The following is a 16,316-nucleotide window of genomic DNA, read 5'->3' as shown; positions in this document are numbered from 1 at the left end:
GTGATCAAGTTTCCCCTTTTCACAATGTAGTCGTCAGTTAGTAATTTGAATGCGACTCGCTGTGAGCTTATCTGCAATAGCACGTTATTAAGTACCTCTGACTATGCACGAAACAAACGGCTGTGGTTGACAAGAACTCTAGCGATGTCTTTTGACTGTTCAGAGGAACTGGCGATAGGTATAAACCGTCGTCTGCTACGAGAACCACGACCTTGCGTGACCCTGCTCGGGCTTTTCTTTTTTTTAAACTTTCAAAACTTCGAATTGTACTGATCTTGTCTTGATGAAAAAAGAATTCTTTTATGATTTCAGAATGTTTGTGTAACAAGCTGTCAATTTATTATTTAGATTTTAAAAGTTAGGTCTAGCGCCAAAACGCACCACGGTCCGATTGTCTCTGAGCAATCGGCGCAAAATTAATTCTTTAAAAATTGCTCGCTCTTTACGTAGGGCACCCAGGATGTTCCCGTTTGGTGAGCGTTCAAATGGAAGGGTGCTTGTACTGTGTGTAAAAGCCGCCTGACAGTATCTGTGATGGTTTACGGGAGGCTTACTGTGCCTTTAAGAACGGACGCTAAACAGCTGTATCGACGAGAAGCAGAATCTGATGGTGAACACCGCACTTGTCAGGACATTGTAGCGGCAGTTATGTGTTGTTATGGTGTCCTTTATTTATTGTTCAAGATGCTGAGAGCATTGTGACTTCTCGTATTCTACGCAATCAACTTGCATGGGTGATTAAATTGGATGCGCGAATAGCAAATATCCGTCCGTTTTAACCGACCAGGTCTGTACCGAGTTGGATTCTCTGTGTCGTCGCCTTTAACTCATTGTCTCCCAGATATATCTGTACCCACTCATAACCTGACCAGGTCCGGATATATCCGCTCAGACTGTTAGCTTCAGTCGCTTCCTGTAACGTCCATCTAACGCCTGCATTCCAGCGTGTTGATACACAGTTTCTACAATTCTGAGTGACCTGCTCACAGCTGTCTCGGCTAAAAAAAACTTGGTCAACATAGGTGGGGTAGAAAGTGTTAAAAACCAGTTCTTACTTTCCATCAGCATTGAGAGAAAAGAAGCGGATCTGTGTGTGAAATTTTCACCAGTGGTTCGATCGGACCCGCTTGTCTGCATTTCCATCAGCAAAATTGCCTCCCACTCGGGGGCATGCGAGTTTTTCTTCCTTCCCAGCCCAATGCAAGATCCACCGGTAGGTCCTCCACGAGGATTGCCAGCTCTAGAGGGGGTGGGTGTGGGGACGAAGGAAGAGGGTGATTAGGCCAGCTTCTTACTCTAATGAGGGACTTCAGCTTGCTGGCGGGTATTGGAATCTCCATTTCCCAAATGAAGCGAAATCCTTCTTCGCCCGCCTATCCCCCGCTTGGCGTGGGTCGTGCGCTAAAACCCCACAGATGAAAAACAAGATAGGATGGAGTGGGGATCGTACCGCCTGCTCCCCCCCCCCCTCCCCCGGACACTGTATTTGACGAATGCCGTGTTTTTGCCCCTTACTGAATCTCCTGTGTTTCTCTTCTATTTAACTGCCACCCACCCCCCCCCCCCCCCCCCCCCATTCTCGCTCTATGTTACTTTATATGGTTAGGATTGGGGTGGTGGTCCACAAAGAGAGAGAGAGCGAGTGAGTTAGAGACAGACAGGCTGACCGGCTGACCGGCTGACTGACTGACTGACCAACGAAGAAGGGGGAGGAGAGCATGTGAAGGCGTGGGGCTGACTCTTTACGCTAGATTGGAGTCTTAAATGTTCAGAATCAATCAGCCAATCGATCTATCCTTGTTTTGTTTGGTTATGTAGCAATTTTCACAGACACCAAACATTAATATCTTGCTGAAATTGGAAGCCTCACATTCTCTTTGACAGGTTTAGACTTTTTTGAAAGTGTTAGTGACTAAACATGGTAATACGCATTTTTCTCTTCCCTGTCGTGTTCCTCTTCACCATTTTGAATACAATTTTGTTTCAACAGGTTCTTGACAGTTAATCTTTTGAATTTTTTTTCTCACGAAAATTGGCTTCTTTTCTCGTTAAGGCCTTTTACTGGACATTTTGTGTGTGTGTGTGTGTGTGTGTGTGTGTGTGTGTGTGTGTGTGTGTGGGGGGGGGGGGATTGCCTCCTTAACCAGTTGTATTCGTGTTCCAACCTTTTCCTTCTTTTTCCAGGAAAAAAATGAACGCATTTGATGACATTATTTTATCAGAAAACTTGCGCATTAACATCACCATTTCACCAACCCGCCACTTATTTTTCCCTGTGCACAGAAAAATTGAATAGAAAATGAAAGTTTTGTGTAAAAACGCCTTTGTTGTATTTCTTAGATATTTTGGACATTATAGGTCAAATTCGTCAGAGTATATTTTCAAATTGACGTCTTAGTTGCATCTGTTGAATATTATATTGTACGTGGCTCTTAAACATTCACGTTTGTTTCGGAAGTATTTAAAGCATTCTGACTCGTTGTTTGTGTTTGGTCTGTCATTGCGACTTTGAACGTTCTGTATACTATCTTGTCTGGTTTGCAGTCTTTTGGCACGTTTACAGTAACATTCTTTTTACATTTAGTCAAGTTTTGACTAAATGTTTTAACATAGAGGGGGAATCAAGACGAGGGTCGTGGTGTCTGTGTGTGTGTGTCTGTGTGTCTGTGTGTGTGTGTGTAGAGCGATTCAGAGTAAACTACTGGACCGATCTTTATGAAATTTTACATGAGAGTTCCTGGGTAGGATATCCCCAGACGTTTTTTTTCATTTTTTCGATAAATGTCTTTGATGACATCATATCCGGCTTTTTGTAAAAGTTGAGGCGGCACTGTCACACCTTCATTTTTTCAATCAAATTGATTGAAATTTTGGCCAAGCAATCTTTGACGAAGGCCGGACTTCGGTATTGCATTTCAGCTTGGAGGCTTAAAAATTAATTAATGACTTTGGTCATTAAAAATCTGAAAATTGTAATTAAAATTAATTTTGTATAAAACGATCCAAAATTACTTTTATTTTATTCTTCATCATGTTCTGATTCCAAAAACATATAAATATGTTACATTCGGATTAAAAACAAGCTCTGAAAATTAAAAAAATTAAAATTATGATTAAAATTAAATTTCCGAAATCGTTTTAAAAACAATTTCATCTTATTCCTTGTCGGTTCCTGATTCCAAAAACATATAGATATGATATGTTTGGATTAAAAACACGCTCAGAAAGTGAAAACGAAGAGAGGTACAGTATAGTAAAGCGTGCTATGCAGCACAGAGCAACCGCTACCGCGCTAAACAGGCTCGTCACTTTCACTGCCTTTTGCACTAGCGGTGGACTACGGTCATTGTGAAAAAATGCAGTGCGTTCAGTTTCATTCTGTGAGTTCCACAGCTTGACTAAATGTAGTAATTTCGCCTTACGCGACTTGTTTGAGGTGTGCATGCGTGCGAGTTCGTACAGAAGTAATGTCTCAAAAATGGCGAAGTGTTTTCATTGTTGTAAGAGGCTTGTTGTTGCGACTGTGCAGTGACATTTTTGACGCCATGTTCCCTGTGCACCGACACGCGGGGGAGGTCATCATCCAGCAAGGTGACGAGGGCGACAACTTCTACGTCTTAGACCAGGGCGAAGTGGATGTGAGTCCTACACATCCCTTTTAACGATTCACTTAGTTATGGTTGTCGTTTATCTGGGCTGGGTTTTGAAGTGTTACGCCCTTACAGCAAAGCAGTTCAGGTCATGTAAAGGGGAATACGAGAAAACACTGAAATGCTGGGGTCTGTCAGGTAGCTTATACAAGTATGGTGACATCAGTTGAGGTGAAGATCCATGTCATTACAAGCGACTGAATCACAGTACTGATTTCTTTTGAGACCTGGACTGCCTTAGCCATTGCATTGCGTCCACCGTGCCTGAATAAGCTGCGTTTTTCACTGCATAACGGCTTTAGCCTGGGGTCACCTGAGTCCATGACCTCGGGCGTTGGAAAACCCATCCACTGAAATGCTGCAGAGGTCGCTGCTCTACGAACAAGTCGTAAAGCCTCTTCCTTGCGGCTTATAGGCTGGTTGACCTGAACAAGAAGCCGATGTGAATGTCAATCTGGATCGCGGAGTACCGCAACAACTGTGCGAAGTTAATCAAAACTGTACAGGCTAATCAACATGTATGATTTCTTTTCATTTATTCTCATGGTTGAGAAGCATGGAGGTCTTTGCTGTGGGTTTCGTGAAATTTATATTACAATAGCAGACATTTTTGAGTAGAGAGTTGTAGGGCGTTATATAGTGGTGTGCTCATTCAGTGATGTTCCGCATTCATGTATATGTACGTGATTATCTGCTGATATGTGTGTTATTTGAGTTCGTGGCTTTTGATATGTACCCCCCCCCCCCCCCTTCTCTCTCTCTCTCTCTCTCTCTCTCTCTCTCTGGTCGAGTTCTTCTTTGTGTGCTTTCTTTCTTTCTTTTTGATTTCTTTATGAGCTGCCCGTGAACCTAGGTCAATACCTTGTTTTGCCTCTTAAGTCTTTCCCTCCTTCACTTCGTCATCCACACTCCCCTACCCCCCACAACACTACCACCACCACGGCAATACATCCCTGTAGGTCCGTGCAATCTCTTACCCAGCCTTCATTTTGTCCCTCCTGCCTTGCCGGTTTTGATTGAGTTCTTGCGATCTTCCTTGCCACCCAGAATTAACAGTCTTGTCCAAAGTGCACGACGCACCAAAGTTGGTCCAAGTCGGTCACACTGTGGCAGAGGCATGAAATAGAGGAAAATGGATTTTGGCGGCTTAACTGTCTCCCCGGCCCATTCTCCATTTACTTTCATTGGTGCGTCAAATGGTGGGGAGAGGCAGAGTGTGGCAAGTTATAGAAGCACGACTCGCTGCTCCGAGGACTTTGATCAGTGCTCCCTTGGCTCGGTGCCTGTAGAATAACGCCCCCCCCCCCTCCCCCCATTTTAGACCTCACGGTTTTCAGACCAGCCCCCATAAGATCCTATTTCGGTTGTTTGTTGCTTTTCATAACCTTTGCCTCAATTTAAGACTCCCTCCCTTTTAAGACCTGATTTTCTCAGATGTATGAGGTGTTAAAAGTGGGTACCACTTTATAGAGCTGGCCGGTTCACAGTCACCCAGGGATATTAACAGTGGTGGAGGGGCTCTGCCGTTTGGTGCAACCACAGTGACAACCTCATGGACAAATCACGGGAGGGTGTAGGGGATGGGGGGGGGGGGGTTGGTGAGAACAATCCTATGGTTGCTCCTCATATAAAAAGTACAGGTGACGCCTGGTTTCATTATATTGACATCGGTGCAAATGTGTTTCAGGTTTACGTCAACAATGAACATGTGACAACCATCGGGGAGGGAGGCAGCTTCGGAGAGCTGGCTCTTATCTATGGCACACCCAGAGCTGCCACTGTCAAGGTCAGTCACCCCACCCCCCTCCTCTGACACACACATACACACGCATTCACCCACCTAAAACCCATTCCACCCCCCCACACACACACACACACACACATACACACACTTGCAAGCACATCCCCCCCCCCACACACACACACACACAAAAACCCACCCCAAACACATAAACTGGGAAACCCACTCCTACACATTAGTTCTCTGTGACATTGGGGAGGGGAGGGGAGGGGGTGGTATCCTCCATTGTGGTATCCATCATCGCTCCACTCCATTTCCACTCAATCCCAATCCCCTGTTGTACCTTCATAGCAGAGTTATACTTTTGTACTTTTGCCATGAACCTTTAACCTGATGTTAAAACCAAAATCCTCCATTTATCATCCATGGTCATTCCATCTGTGTGGCCAAACATGCATGGTAGGTAATGAACACTACAAGTCACTTTGTATTAACATCGTTTTATACTTTAAGTGTGACTCTTATTGGTTCTAGATGTGTTTATGTGATGATATGTGTTTTTGTGTGTGTTTCAGGCAAAGACTGATGTCAAGTTATGGGGTATTGACAGAGACAGCTACAGACGGATACTTATGGTAAGTGTTTCCTTGGTTTGCTGATTCAGTGCCTGATCAGTTTTCTTTGGTGACACATTTGATTCAGAATTGTTTGTCTATTTAAAGTTTATAATGATGGTATCGGTGGTGTCCTTTGTCCTTTATTTTTATGTTTTTAATTTTTTAAATTTTTGCTGATTAAATGTGATGAAATGAAATGTGTAGATGAGATCATATTGTTTGTTGGGTGTTTTGTGGTACTGAAAGCTGAAGCTCTTTTGTCTTTCAGGGGAGCACAATCAGAAAGAGAAAAATCTATGAAGACTTCCTCAGCAAAGTGTCAATATTGGGTGAGTAGCTGACCATGCTCTCTCTCTCTCTCTCTCTCTCTCTCTCTCTCTCTCTCTCTCTCTCTCTCTCTCTCTCTCTCTCTCTCTCTCTCTCTGTCTCTGGTTGCTCCTCATATAAAAAGTACAGGCGACGCCTGGTTTCATTATCTCTCTCTCTCTCTCTCTCTGTCTCTCTCTCTCTCTCTCTCTCTCTCTCTCTCTCTCTCTCTTGAGTGAGGGAAGTGCACTGAAAATGAAAACAAATGGATTTGACCGGATGCAAAATGATCAAGAGAAATGTACATGACCAGTTGGATGAATAAGCAGATGTGTGTGTGTGTGTGTGTGTGTGTGTGTGTGTGTGTGTGTGTGTGAGAGAGAGAGAGAGAGAGAGAGAGAGAGAGAGAGAGAGACAAAGGGGAAAAGCTTGAGGGAGAGACAGAGACAGAGACAGAAAGAGCACTTTTGGTACGATTTGTAAGTTTATCTTTATGTGTACTGAACTATGTGCATGTGAATCATGTTTTCGGTTGTTCTTGCCATTTTCGTTGACATTTTTGTCCTCCCCATGTAATGGACCTTTGTTCATTAAATCGTCTTTTCGTTTCAAATAGTCGTTTCATTTCACTTCTCTCTTTCTCTCTCTCTCTCTCTCTGAGCTCTCTCTCTCTATTTCTTTTTCTCTCTCTCTCTGTTTCTCTCTCTGTGTGTCTGTCTGTCTCTCTCTGTCTCTCTCTCCCTCTCCACATATGCCACATATGTATGCTCTTCATGCCTCATATTCATCATCATCATCATCATCATCATCATCATCATCATCATTGTCATCTTTATCATCACATGCTGAAGTTTTCTGACCTCCTTTTGTTGGTAAACTTTTTAACTTTTTAATTTTTAATTTTTCAATTTTATCATTGTGTGTCTGTGCATCCCAAGGACAGATTGTAAGAAAAGGCGTAGCCTTAAATCTTAATCCTTGTTAAATAAAGTTCAATTCAATTCATTTCAATTCAATTCTCTGCCTCTGCCTCTCTCAGAGGGAGAGAGAGACGCAGGGAGAGAGCGAGTGTGATTGCAAGAATCATTCATCCCTGCACAAAATACAGACATGTACGTGTGCTGTCTCCACAGCTGCAGTTGGCAGGAGCAGAGGGTGGTGGGGTGGGGGTTATTTTTTATTTTTATTTTTTTAGCGGAAGCAATGCCTGTGCTAGTGCCTACCAGGGTTACAGAGTGCAAACTGGCATGTCACATGCCCTGACACTTCCACGCCCATTAGGGAAGCTCTGGAGAGAAGGGCAAAGTCATTATAACCGGTCCAGAGAGGCAGTAGTGAAAATAATTAAGCAGATCTTCAAGCAAAGAAGGAAAGTTCTAAGAAAGTTAACCGTTTTTCAGAGCAGCAAGGAGAGATGGACAAGGTTAGAACAGGATGGAAAGGAGAGACATAGTAAAAGACGAATAAAGATAAGGATGAAGAAGGAAGATGATTGAAGCAGTTGAGTGGGTGTGGGGGTGTTAGCTGGGATGGGAGGATGGGGGTGTGTGCAAAGAAGAAGAAGAATGACAGAGTAAGGACAAGGAAGTGTTAACAAGGGGCAGGGCAGGAAAGTGGAGGGAGAGAATTGAATTGAATTGAACTTTATTTAACAAGGATTAAGATTTAAGGCTACGCCTTTTGTTACAACGCATAGACACAGGGGGGGGGGGGGGGGGGAGAGGAGGTCAGAGAGGAGGGGGGGGGGGGGGGAGAGGAGGTCAAGGTGTTGAGGAAAAGGTTGGTTGTTGGTTTCTAACATCCTTCAACCTATTTGGCTATGCCCGGGGGACAGGTAGAGGACAAGAGAGATTATGCAGGCCTATTATGAACCACTAAGGCTACTGTATAGTGGTTTTTTTTTATCCCCGAGTACGCTAGTACTAGGGCTCAGCAGACTTTAATTGTCTGTCTGTCTGTGTGTGTGTGTGTGTGTCTCGACTTAACAGCTTATTGCTGGGAAACTACTGGGCGCAGCTTGTTCAAAAGTTGATACACTAACTTGATAATAGGTCCGATTGATCGTTTTAAAACTTCATAAGGCCAAAAAAAAAAAAGGTGTGGTTACGGTAACATAGCCCAAAAAAATAGGGTAGGAAGGTAGGCAATCACTTTTTCTTTTTTTTTAACTTTTTTTTTCTAATGTGTACAAATTAAACCTACTTGACAGGGAAATAAGTGTGCGACTCGGGCGATTTCGCTTTCATTGCGTTTTCTGCACTCGGTTTTTTTTTGGGTTTTTTGGACAAATGTAATAAAAAGTTATAGGGTCGGCCCCTAAAAATAGGGTAGGTCGGGTTACCGTAACCACACCTATTTTTTTTTTTAGGCCTAATGTTACCTGGGACCTAAATGCGAAATAAACCACACAAAAACGACTTGGCGGTGGGAGGAATTCGCGGTGCAATAACAGCCAGCCAGGCAGTCTGATAGAACGGTGCAAGGTCTCGGCCAACCAAGACTATGGCATACTTGTAGCAAAGCCGCCGCCGAATGGTACCGTAAACCAAGAATAGTGACGTAATTACGTCACGGTCGAAAGTCTTTGACGTCAATGCCTCCCTGTAGTCTTTTTCTCTCGCGCGGTGTGTGTGTGTGTGTGTTCATTTTGTGCACATGTGTTAGTGTTACTGTTTGTGTGTGTGTGTGTGTGTGTGTGTTTGTATTTGTGTGTGTGTGTGTGCGTGCGTGCATGAGTCTGTACTCGTGTGTGTGTGTGTGTGTGTAAGAAAGAGAGAGAGGGAGGGAGTGAGGGAGAGAGAGAGAGTGTGTGTGTGTGTGTGTGTGTGTGTGTGTGTGTGTGTGTGAATGTCTGAAGAGTACTCGGGTCCAGCGCGAGCGTTTTTTATTACATGAAGATTCTTGTTGGATTGTTGCCTTACTTGTTTTTGTTGTAGATGTTTATAGGTAGTTTTATAACGGCCCATAATATGGGCCCCGGGTTCTGGGAGTATTCCACCAGGATCAATAGTGTGTCTCTCTTGGGCACTTGCCTTTTTTTGTGGTCTCAGTCCTGGGTTGAAAAACAAGAAAGAAATAATAAAGAATGCTTCTGTTATTCAGAAAACATTACCCCACTTTGCAAAAGAATGTTCAAAAGCTTATTTTTGTGTGAATGACTGCCAGATTGGAGCAGAAGTCCAGAATTTTAATTTTGAAGAAATTGCCTTTCTGTCAGAATTTTCGCTTTGAAGAAGTCGACGTGTGAAAATGTTAGCTTTGAAGATGAACTCCTTTTAGCAAGTGTACAGAGCAACCTTTGAGAGGTAACTGTAAGTACCAAGAGATCAAATGGATTTTGAAATTTTGAAAATGTCAGAATAACACTGAAAACCCTAGAAATGTACCATAGAGATTTTAATTGTCCAAGTGGTGACTGTTGTGTGCAGAGAACCTGGACAAGTGGGAGAGGCTGACGGTGGCGGATGCCCTGGAACCAGTGCAGTTCGAGGATGGGCAGGAGATCGTCAAGCAGGGGGAGCCTGGAGATGACTTCTTCATTATTCTGGAGGTTCGAGCAGGCCGGTTTTTGTTTTCTTTTGCTGTCTTTTATTGCCTTACTATTTATTACTTTATCTGCCTATATATCTGTCTCTGTTCCTCTGTCTGTCTGTCTTTACATTTGTATCTCTGCATCTCTCTGTGTTTAAGGGGTTAGAGATCAGGGGGCCGGGGGAGAGAACAGAAGAAATACAGTGGAAATTAACCCCCTTTTAAGACTCCCACCCCCCATTTAAGACTTCCTCCATTTTAAGACCCGCCTTTCTTAGACTTTCTGTTCATAAACCTTTGTAAATTAACCCCCATTTTAAGTCTCCCTCCTTTTTAAGACCCGTCTTTCTCAGATTTGTGGAGGTCTTAAATGGGAGGTTCCACTGTAGCTTGTAGATGAATGAGAAGGAAGGACTGAGAAGGAAGCCCTTACAGCTTTAACCAAAAGGGGGAAATGGCCAACAAGCAGTGTGTTCTCCACTATTTTCAGCTGCCAGAAATGAAGCGGCAGGTGTTTAATTCCATTTGAGAGTTAGACTGGCAGTGCCACTGGTTGTAAGGAAATGAAGAATGTATTCAGTAAGGGAAGTGATTGTCAGAAGAAAACCAGTGGACGACTTTTCTCACTGATGGCAAGATTGCAGGAACCATAGATTTGGGCCGATATCGAACGGTAGGAAGTGAAAGAATGTGGCTGAAGAGAGGGAAGAATGTTGCTGTTTATTGCCAGAGAATCCACTCTCGACCGCAGACTTGGGACAGCCAGGAAAAGGTGGCCCCCGCCACATACCCGGTCCATCAGACATTCGATTAAGTGGATATTGAACTTTAAAATAATACAGCCATTTATGAAATAAAGTAGAAACTATTTTGTTGTTGTTCTCCTGTTTTTCAGACTAATGCTCATGTTAAAAGGCAAAGTATTTACTTTAAAAATGTTGTGAAGGGGAGCTTCTTTCAGGTCCAGTTTGATTTGCAGTTAGTACAAAGGGATCAGCAGAGCCTGTTAAACACTTGAATTTTTCAGGGCACTGCTGCAGTTCTGCAGAGACGGGCAGATAATGAGGAGCCAGTGGAAGTGGGGCGTCTCGGTCCTTCAGATTATTTCGGTAAGTGTCCTCTTGGATTCTAGATAACTAAGCTTTCTTGCAGATTACGTACATCTTAGTCGTCTGTGGCATTTCTGATCATGAAAACCTTGTATGTGGGTTGAAATGGATGATGCCTTTAGACACAGATACAGCGTACATTTAATGTTGACTTCCAAAAAATTCCTTTGGGAGATTATCCTTGTATCCCCCAGGAGTGTCATAGCTTTAAAACTCCACAATTGTCACTTTAAAAAAAATTGATTATTCCAACCCCTGCATTTTTTGTTTTGCAATCCTTCAATGCAAGCAGTTATAAGCAACATCATTTTACATTGTACTCATCATTTATTCATAATGAAAGAGAAGTTGTTCTCTCAAATTGCTTGGCTGTGTTCACCTCTTGTTATTATATCCTTTTGGAATGTACAGTAAAACCGGCCAGTGAGTTGATATATCAACCAGCACTTACATTTATATAGCCCTCCTCCCACACCCCCAATATATCTTACCGTGTGTGTGTGTGCAGGTGAGATAGCTATGCTGCTGGACAGGCCGCGGGCGGCCACGGTGGTGGCCAGGGGACCCCTTAAGTGCGTCAAGCTGGACCGATCTCGCTTTGAGCGGGTGCTGGGGCCCTGCTCCGACATCCTCAAGCGCAACATCGGCCAGTACAACAGCTTTGTCTCCCTGTCCGTCTAAAGCTCAAGCTGCCGCGCTACAATCATTCACCTCACTTTGAGTCAGAGTTGTGAGGACTCATGCCTATCATTTTCCCTCCTCCCTATGGCCTCCCAGACTGCTTGAGCACAAAGCCTCACATAGTTATGCTGGGAAGGTGGGGGGGAAAAGGAAGGAAACCAGCGAGTACTGTGTACTATTTTTCGTACATGTAGCGAAGGTGTAGGAGTTTTGTTGTTGTGTGTAATTAGAAAAGTGTGAAATACAGGATTTATGATAATAATCATTAAGAAAAGTTTGAATGATTGAAGGTTATAGTAATCTTCCATTTACTCAAGAAACAGAAACATCAGTACCCCTTTCTAAATGCATGAATTGTACCAGTGAGACAAAGAAGCAATGGTTCCTGCTATAACACCTGCACCCAGAGACAGGTACCATCAGGCTAACCATCATTTTTTTGTACTGGTTTGTTTGTTGAAAGAGGTATGTGTCATTGCTTGCTCATGATGCTGTAGACATTTCGTTGTAGGATGGTATATGATAGAAAAAGTAATCACCCATGTAGTTGTGAAGCCATTATTATCCACTTCAAGCAGATAGAAAATCAAATTTTCATAAATGATAAAATAAACTTCCTGTTATCCTTTTCTTGTTCTTTTTGTTCTTCCGTTGCGAAGATGACCAACAGTGGTTCCTGCAACGTAAAAGATCCAGATCCAGAAGGTTCACTGTTATGAAATCCAAAGAGGAAAAACTACCTGATAGTTTACCTAGAATTTTGAGATGCTGATAAATAAGATCATTTTATTTCACATTGGCAATAACTCATTTGAGTGATAGGCAGACTTCGTTGGAAACTACACAACGTTTGTAAGTTACATGTTCACTAAAGCTCACCAAGTAATTGTTTCCTTGAAATAGCGTTTTGCTTGTGGCGTATTCAGCGCTGAATGGAAACGTGCATTGTGTTCATACCAGCACCACAAGAAAAGTTCTCGCTTGCTAAACCTGACTGATACAAAAGTATTATCATGTGTAAATTTCATGAATCAGCTTCACAATAGGAATAGGATATGGTACACATGAGTGACTGGTCAGAACGCAAGGTCAGTCTCATCCGTTTCATCACACACAGTTGCTGCTGTTCTTGTATCAATCGTGATGTCTGTGCATTTATGTGTTAACTAACTCAGAGCAATAGCCCAGTCTTGTGTTATGTATTATTATGAATGCCCAGTTAATGGGCAATGTTTGTCTGCTCTTCTATTCTTTGGTGATATAAATACAGTTTTTGTATGTACATGATTCTTCTTCTTCTAGACTTCTTCTGTATCTGTTGACAATTTGTTGCTCAAACTTTATGCAGGAGTTCAGTAATTGATCTTTAACGAAAGTTAATGGTTTCTTCATTCTCTTCCTCTCCTTTGTTTGAATTTCTTGATCAGAAATAACGTGTGACTGTATATTGACAATTTATGTATCCGAATTAACACCACATATGTTATTGCTTCATTTGCTTTCAGCACTTGAGTGTGTTAACGTAAAGAAGAGTATATCTGTGTTATATATTTTGAGTGGCTTGTTAGTGTGGCAATCTGCGAAGAGCTAGATAAAATTTAATTTTGTATTGTAAATGTCATTAATTACATGTCTTTGTCTGTGCCCCACTTACTGTAATCCTTTTTAACTTTGAAGCGAACAAGCAAATGTTTTACAGTTTCAAAGAGGCTATTATTCAGGGAGAGAATAATTAAACTGTGATTGGCAGAAAAGTAAAAAGACTGGTTTTGTTTCTCTCACTGTATACTTGTGATATGAAATTGACGGTGTATCAGTTAAAGGTTTTAGAGGGATTACGGTAATGTTTGTGCGTGTTGGGTGCTTCTTGCATTTTCAACTGAACTTTCTACATGTAAATGATATTTTCAGTGTTTTGACTACAATACCTTTAACATAGTAGCTCGAACAAAACCTTACCAAAAATCAGGTCTCATATCTTTGTAATTTTTTTGTTGTGGTCACCTCATTGAAATAAAAACAAAAAGTGTTCCCCCGCCCCATAAATGATAACAGATTTAACATGCTGTGTGCAAGGCTTGTGGAAAATGTTTGCAATGCCTTCGACAATGATACTGTCTCAGCAGTTCTGCTGAATGTTGACTAGCAACAGTAAAGCATGCGTTTGCAAACATTTTGTTCTTTATGCTTGGAGTTAGTTTTCCTTAAATGTGCACTGCTGATAGCACTCTAGGCCATATTTTGTCTCCACGAGTGTAAGGTATAGTACCCTGATGGAGGTTTGCATCACTCTGTCATTTAAACTTTGCTACATAGTCCGGCTGACATTCTCATAGTTTGAAAAAATAAAAGACACTTTTTTCCCTTTCCTTGTGCTGGTTGGGGTGGTTATAAGCCTGTGTCCAGCTATCAATTTGAAACAGAACTGAAGATGAAAGTACTAAGGGTAAAGAACCAGACCACCATAAGGTGTACGTAGGCTTCTTGTTGTTTTCATATTTATAAATGTATATACATTTCATGGATATGTAAACGGGAATAAAACATTGTTTTAAACAAAAAAGCAGACCACCAGTAAATAAAAAGACAAAACAAAGCAGATAAAGCAGGCATATACATTTATATTTGTACATTTCAGAAATATTCATGTATTCTTATTTTTTAATTTTGTAACCATATCTGGCTTGGCCTTCTTTATCCTTTTTGATTTTATTCTGCATGGCATCATTTGTAGATAATCACATTTACACATCTATTGTGAGAATCACTGTAGTCACTTATTTCTAACATTTTGTGTTGTGAACTAGCTGGCAGGGCATGTGCAGGATCTGAGTAGAACATTCAGGTTCTGACATGACACTGCCAACATCTTTTGAAGGGCGCTTCATTTGTTCAACTGTAGAATCAGACCTTGTCACAAAAGCCCTACTTCACTGGGTTGTGTTCTCCTCAAATCTTGCCAAAACTTATTTTGTGGACGTTCGATCATGCTTGCAGTGAGCTTGGCTTTTATAAACGTTTATAAAATGGCCATGCATAGCTAGTCACGTGAGTTGCTGTCATGGTGAGCTGTTTTGCCCGCAGTCACTGTTTTGGTTACCTTCATACTGATTGTTTTGGCAGCAATTCACACCAAATATCTGTACAATAGGTGAATGAAACACTTTTTTTGTGGAGGTTACAGTGTTTATGGGGAAGAATCATCCAAAACAATTCAACAAGGTTTTCTGCTGTGGATAACAATAAGTTGCAAGTACATTACCCCGTACTGCTGTTTATGATGGGATAAGAGGACGCTTGGTGCTTGTTCTGTTGTAGGTAAGAATTCTGGTGATGATCGACCCAAAATGTTCAAAATCGGCCCTGTTTTTTGCCCTTCACATTTGATATTTCATATCCTGGGTCTGTCTTGGTTATTGTCTTGGCAGTTATTTATTTGATAGATTAATTGCTGTTGAAATTATTTTGTCTAAAATAGCAGTATGCAAGCTAAATCAAAGATTGCTGGTCTAAGCCATCAAGGAAATTGAGTGTAGTAGGTAAAGGGAGGTAATGTGTGTGAAGCATTGCAGTCCTCTGTAGTGACAGTTGCAAACAGTTCCTTTTCAAACAAAACTGTTCCATTATTTGTGTGTGGTAAACAGAGGATTGGTTCCCAACAATATTTCAGTCAGGTTTTTAATTTTCTATCTGTCTTTGAATAATAGATGAGCTGATGTGCTACTGAATTTTCTGCAAGCTTTTGCCTATGCTGAGATTGGCACGAAACTTAAAAAGTATTCAGTATTGTGTTCTCTTTCATCCTTTTTATTAAAACACGTTTCAGTCCTAGTTGTAAATTATGACGTCTCCCCTTCTACCGCCCCCCCCCCCCCCCCCCTCAAATCCTGTATAACCACTACCTTGCAAGGCTGAATCAGTAATATTTGAACAGTTGTTCAAATAAAAAATCTTTGAACGCGCAAATATACATATAAACTGTTCATGTAACCCTTTATCATTTCCCAGCCACTCAAACCTTTCTGTTCCATTTTTTCAAAGCAATACATACAAAAATAGTTACAATCTCAGGCAGATATATAATCGGGAGTTGATCAACTCATCATGCATCTCCCTATTACCTTTAGTTATATTTTTTATTTGTTTGAATATCCCAGCCATTGTTACCAACTTCTATGAGTAGCTGTTTTGTTGGTGTGAAGTGTATTTTTGTTGGGTAGCATACCATTCATTTTGACACATTGTTAACATTTGATGATGAGGTGCCACATCAATGGATAATAAATTATCTGAAATGCCTATTCTTTATTAATGGTCTGCTGTGTGGCTGGTTTGTCAAATCAATGGGAAAAATTGAGGTGTGTGTGTGCGCGGAGAGAGATTTTAATTTGACTTTATCTGCTCATCTGCATGTGTTGTGCTCGAATTGCTTGCTTCACAGCTCATAATATTATGTCATTGTTAGAATTAAGTTCTAATACATACTCATGTTTACATTGAATTTTGTAGATCACATGAAATATAACACACATGCACTCCAGGCAATCTGTTCAAGGAAGAATGAGTTTCAAGGAAATAAATAATGCGTAGGTCGATCCCTGGCCGGGTCCAGGTGTCAGAGCCCCTGGTGGAGGTCTGTGCCCGTATGCTTATGGGGGAAGTTCGCGAAAACTCCCGAAGT

General features: G+C 41.7%; 1 protein-coding gene across 6 annotated transcripts in view; it reads left to right on the top strand.

Annotated features, from left to right (window-relative positions):
• The window catches only part of LOC138955418 (cAMP-dependent protein kinase regulatory subunit), a 192,903-nt gene extending 176,969 nt beyond the window's left edge, over positions 1-15,934 (top strand). For all 6 annotated transcript variants that reach the window (XM_070327040.1, XM_070327035.1, XM_070327060.1 and 3 more), the window contains exons 4-10: positions 3,530-3,638; positions 5,338-5,436; positions 5,967-6,026; positions 6,277-6,337; positions 9,743-9,864; positions 10,873-10,954; positions 11,463-15,934. In XM_070327040.1, the coding sequence (XP_070183141.1) occupies positions 3,530-3,638; positions 5,338-5,436; positions 5,967-6,026; positions 6,277-6,337; positions 9,743-9,864; positions 10,873-10,954; positions 11,463-11,635 (706 nt within the window). In that variant the 3' untranslated portion in view covers positions 11,636-15,934. The remainder of the gene's footprint in view (positions 1-3,529; positions 3,639-5,337; positions 5,437-5,966; positions 6,027-6,276; positions 6,338-9,742; positions 9,865-10,872; positions 10,955-11,462) is intronic.
• Positions 15,935-16,316: the final 382 nt, after the last annotated feature.

Source organism: Littorina saxatilis, linkage group LG2 (genome assembly GCF_037325665.1).
Source record: "Littorina saxatilis isolate snail1 linkage group LG2, US_GU_Lsax_2.0, whole genome shotgun sequence".
Taxonomy (NCBI): Eukaryota; Metazoa; Mollusca; class Gastropoda; order Littorinimorpha; family Littorinidae; genus Littorina; species Littorina saxatilis.
Note: the sequence above shows the minus strand (reverse complement) of the source record. Positions and strands in the feature narration are given on the sequence as shown.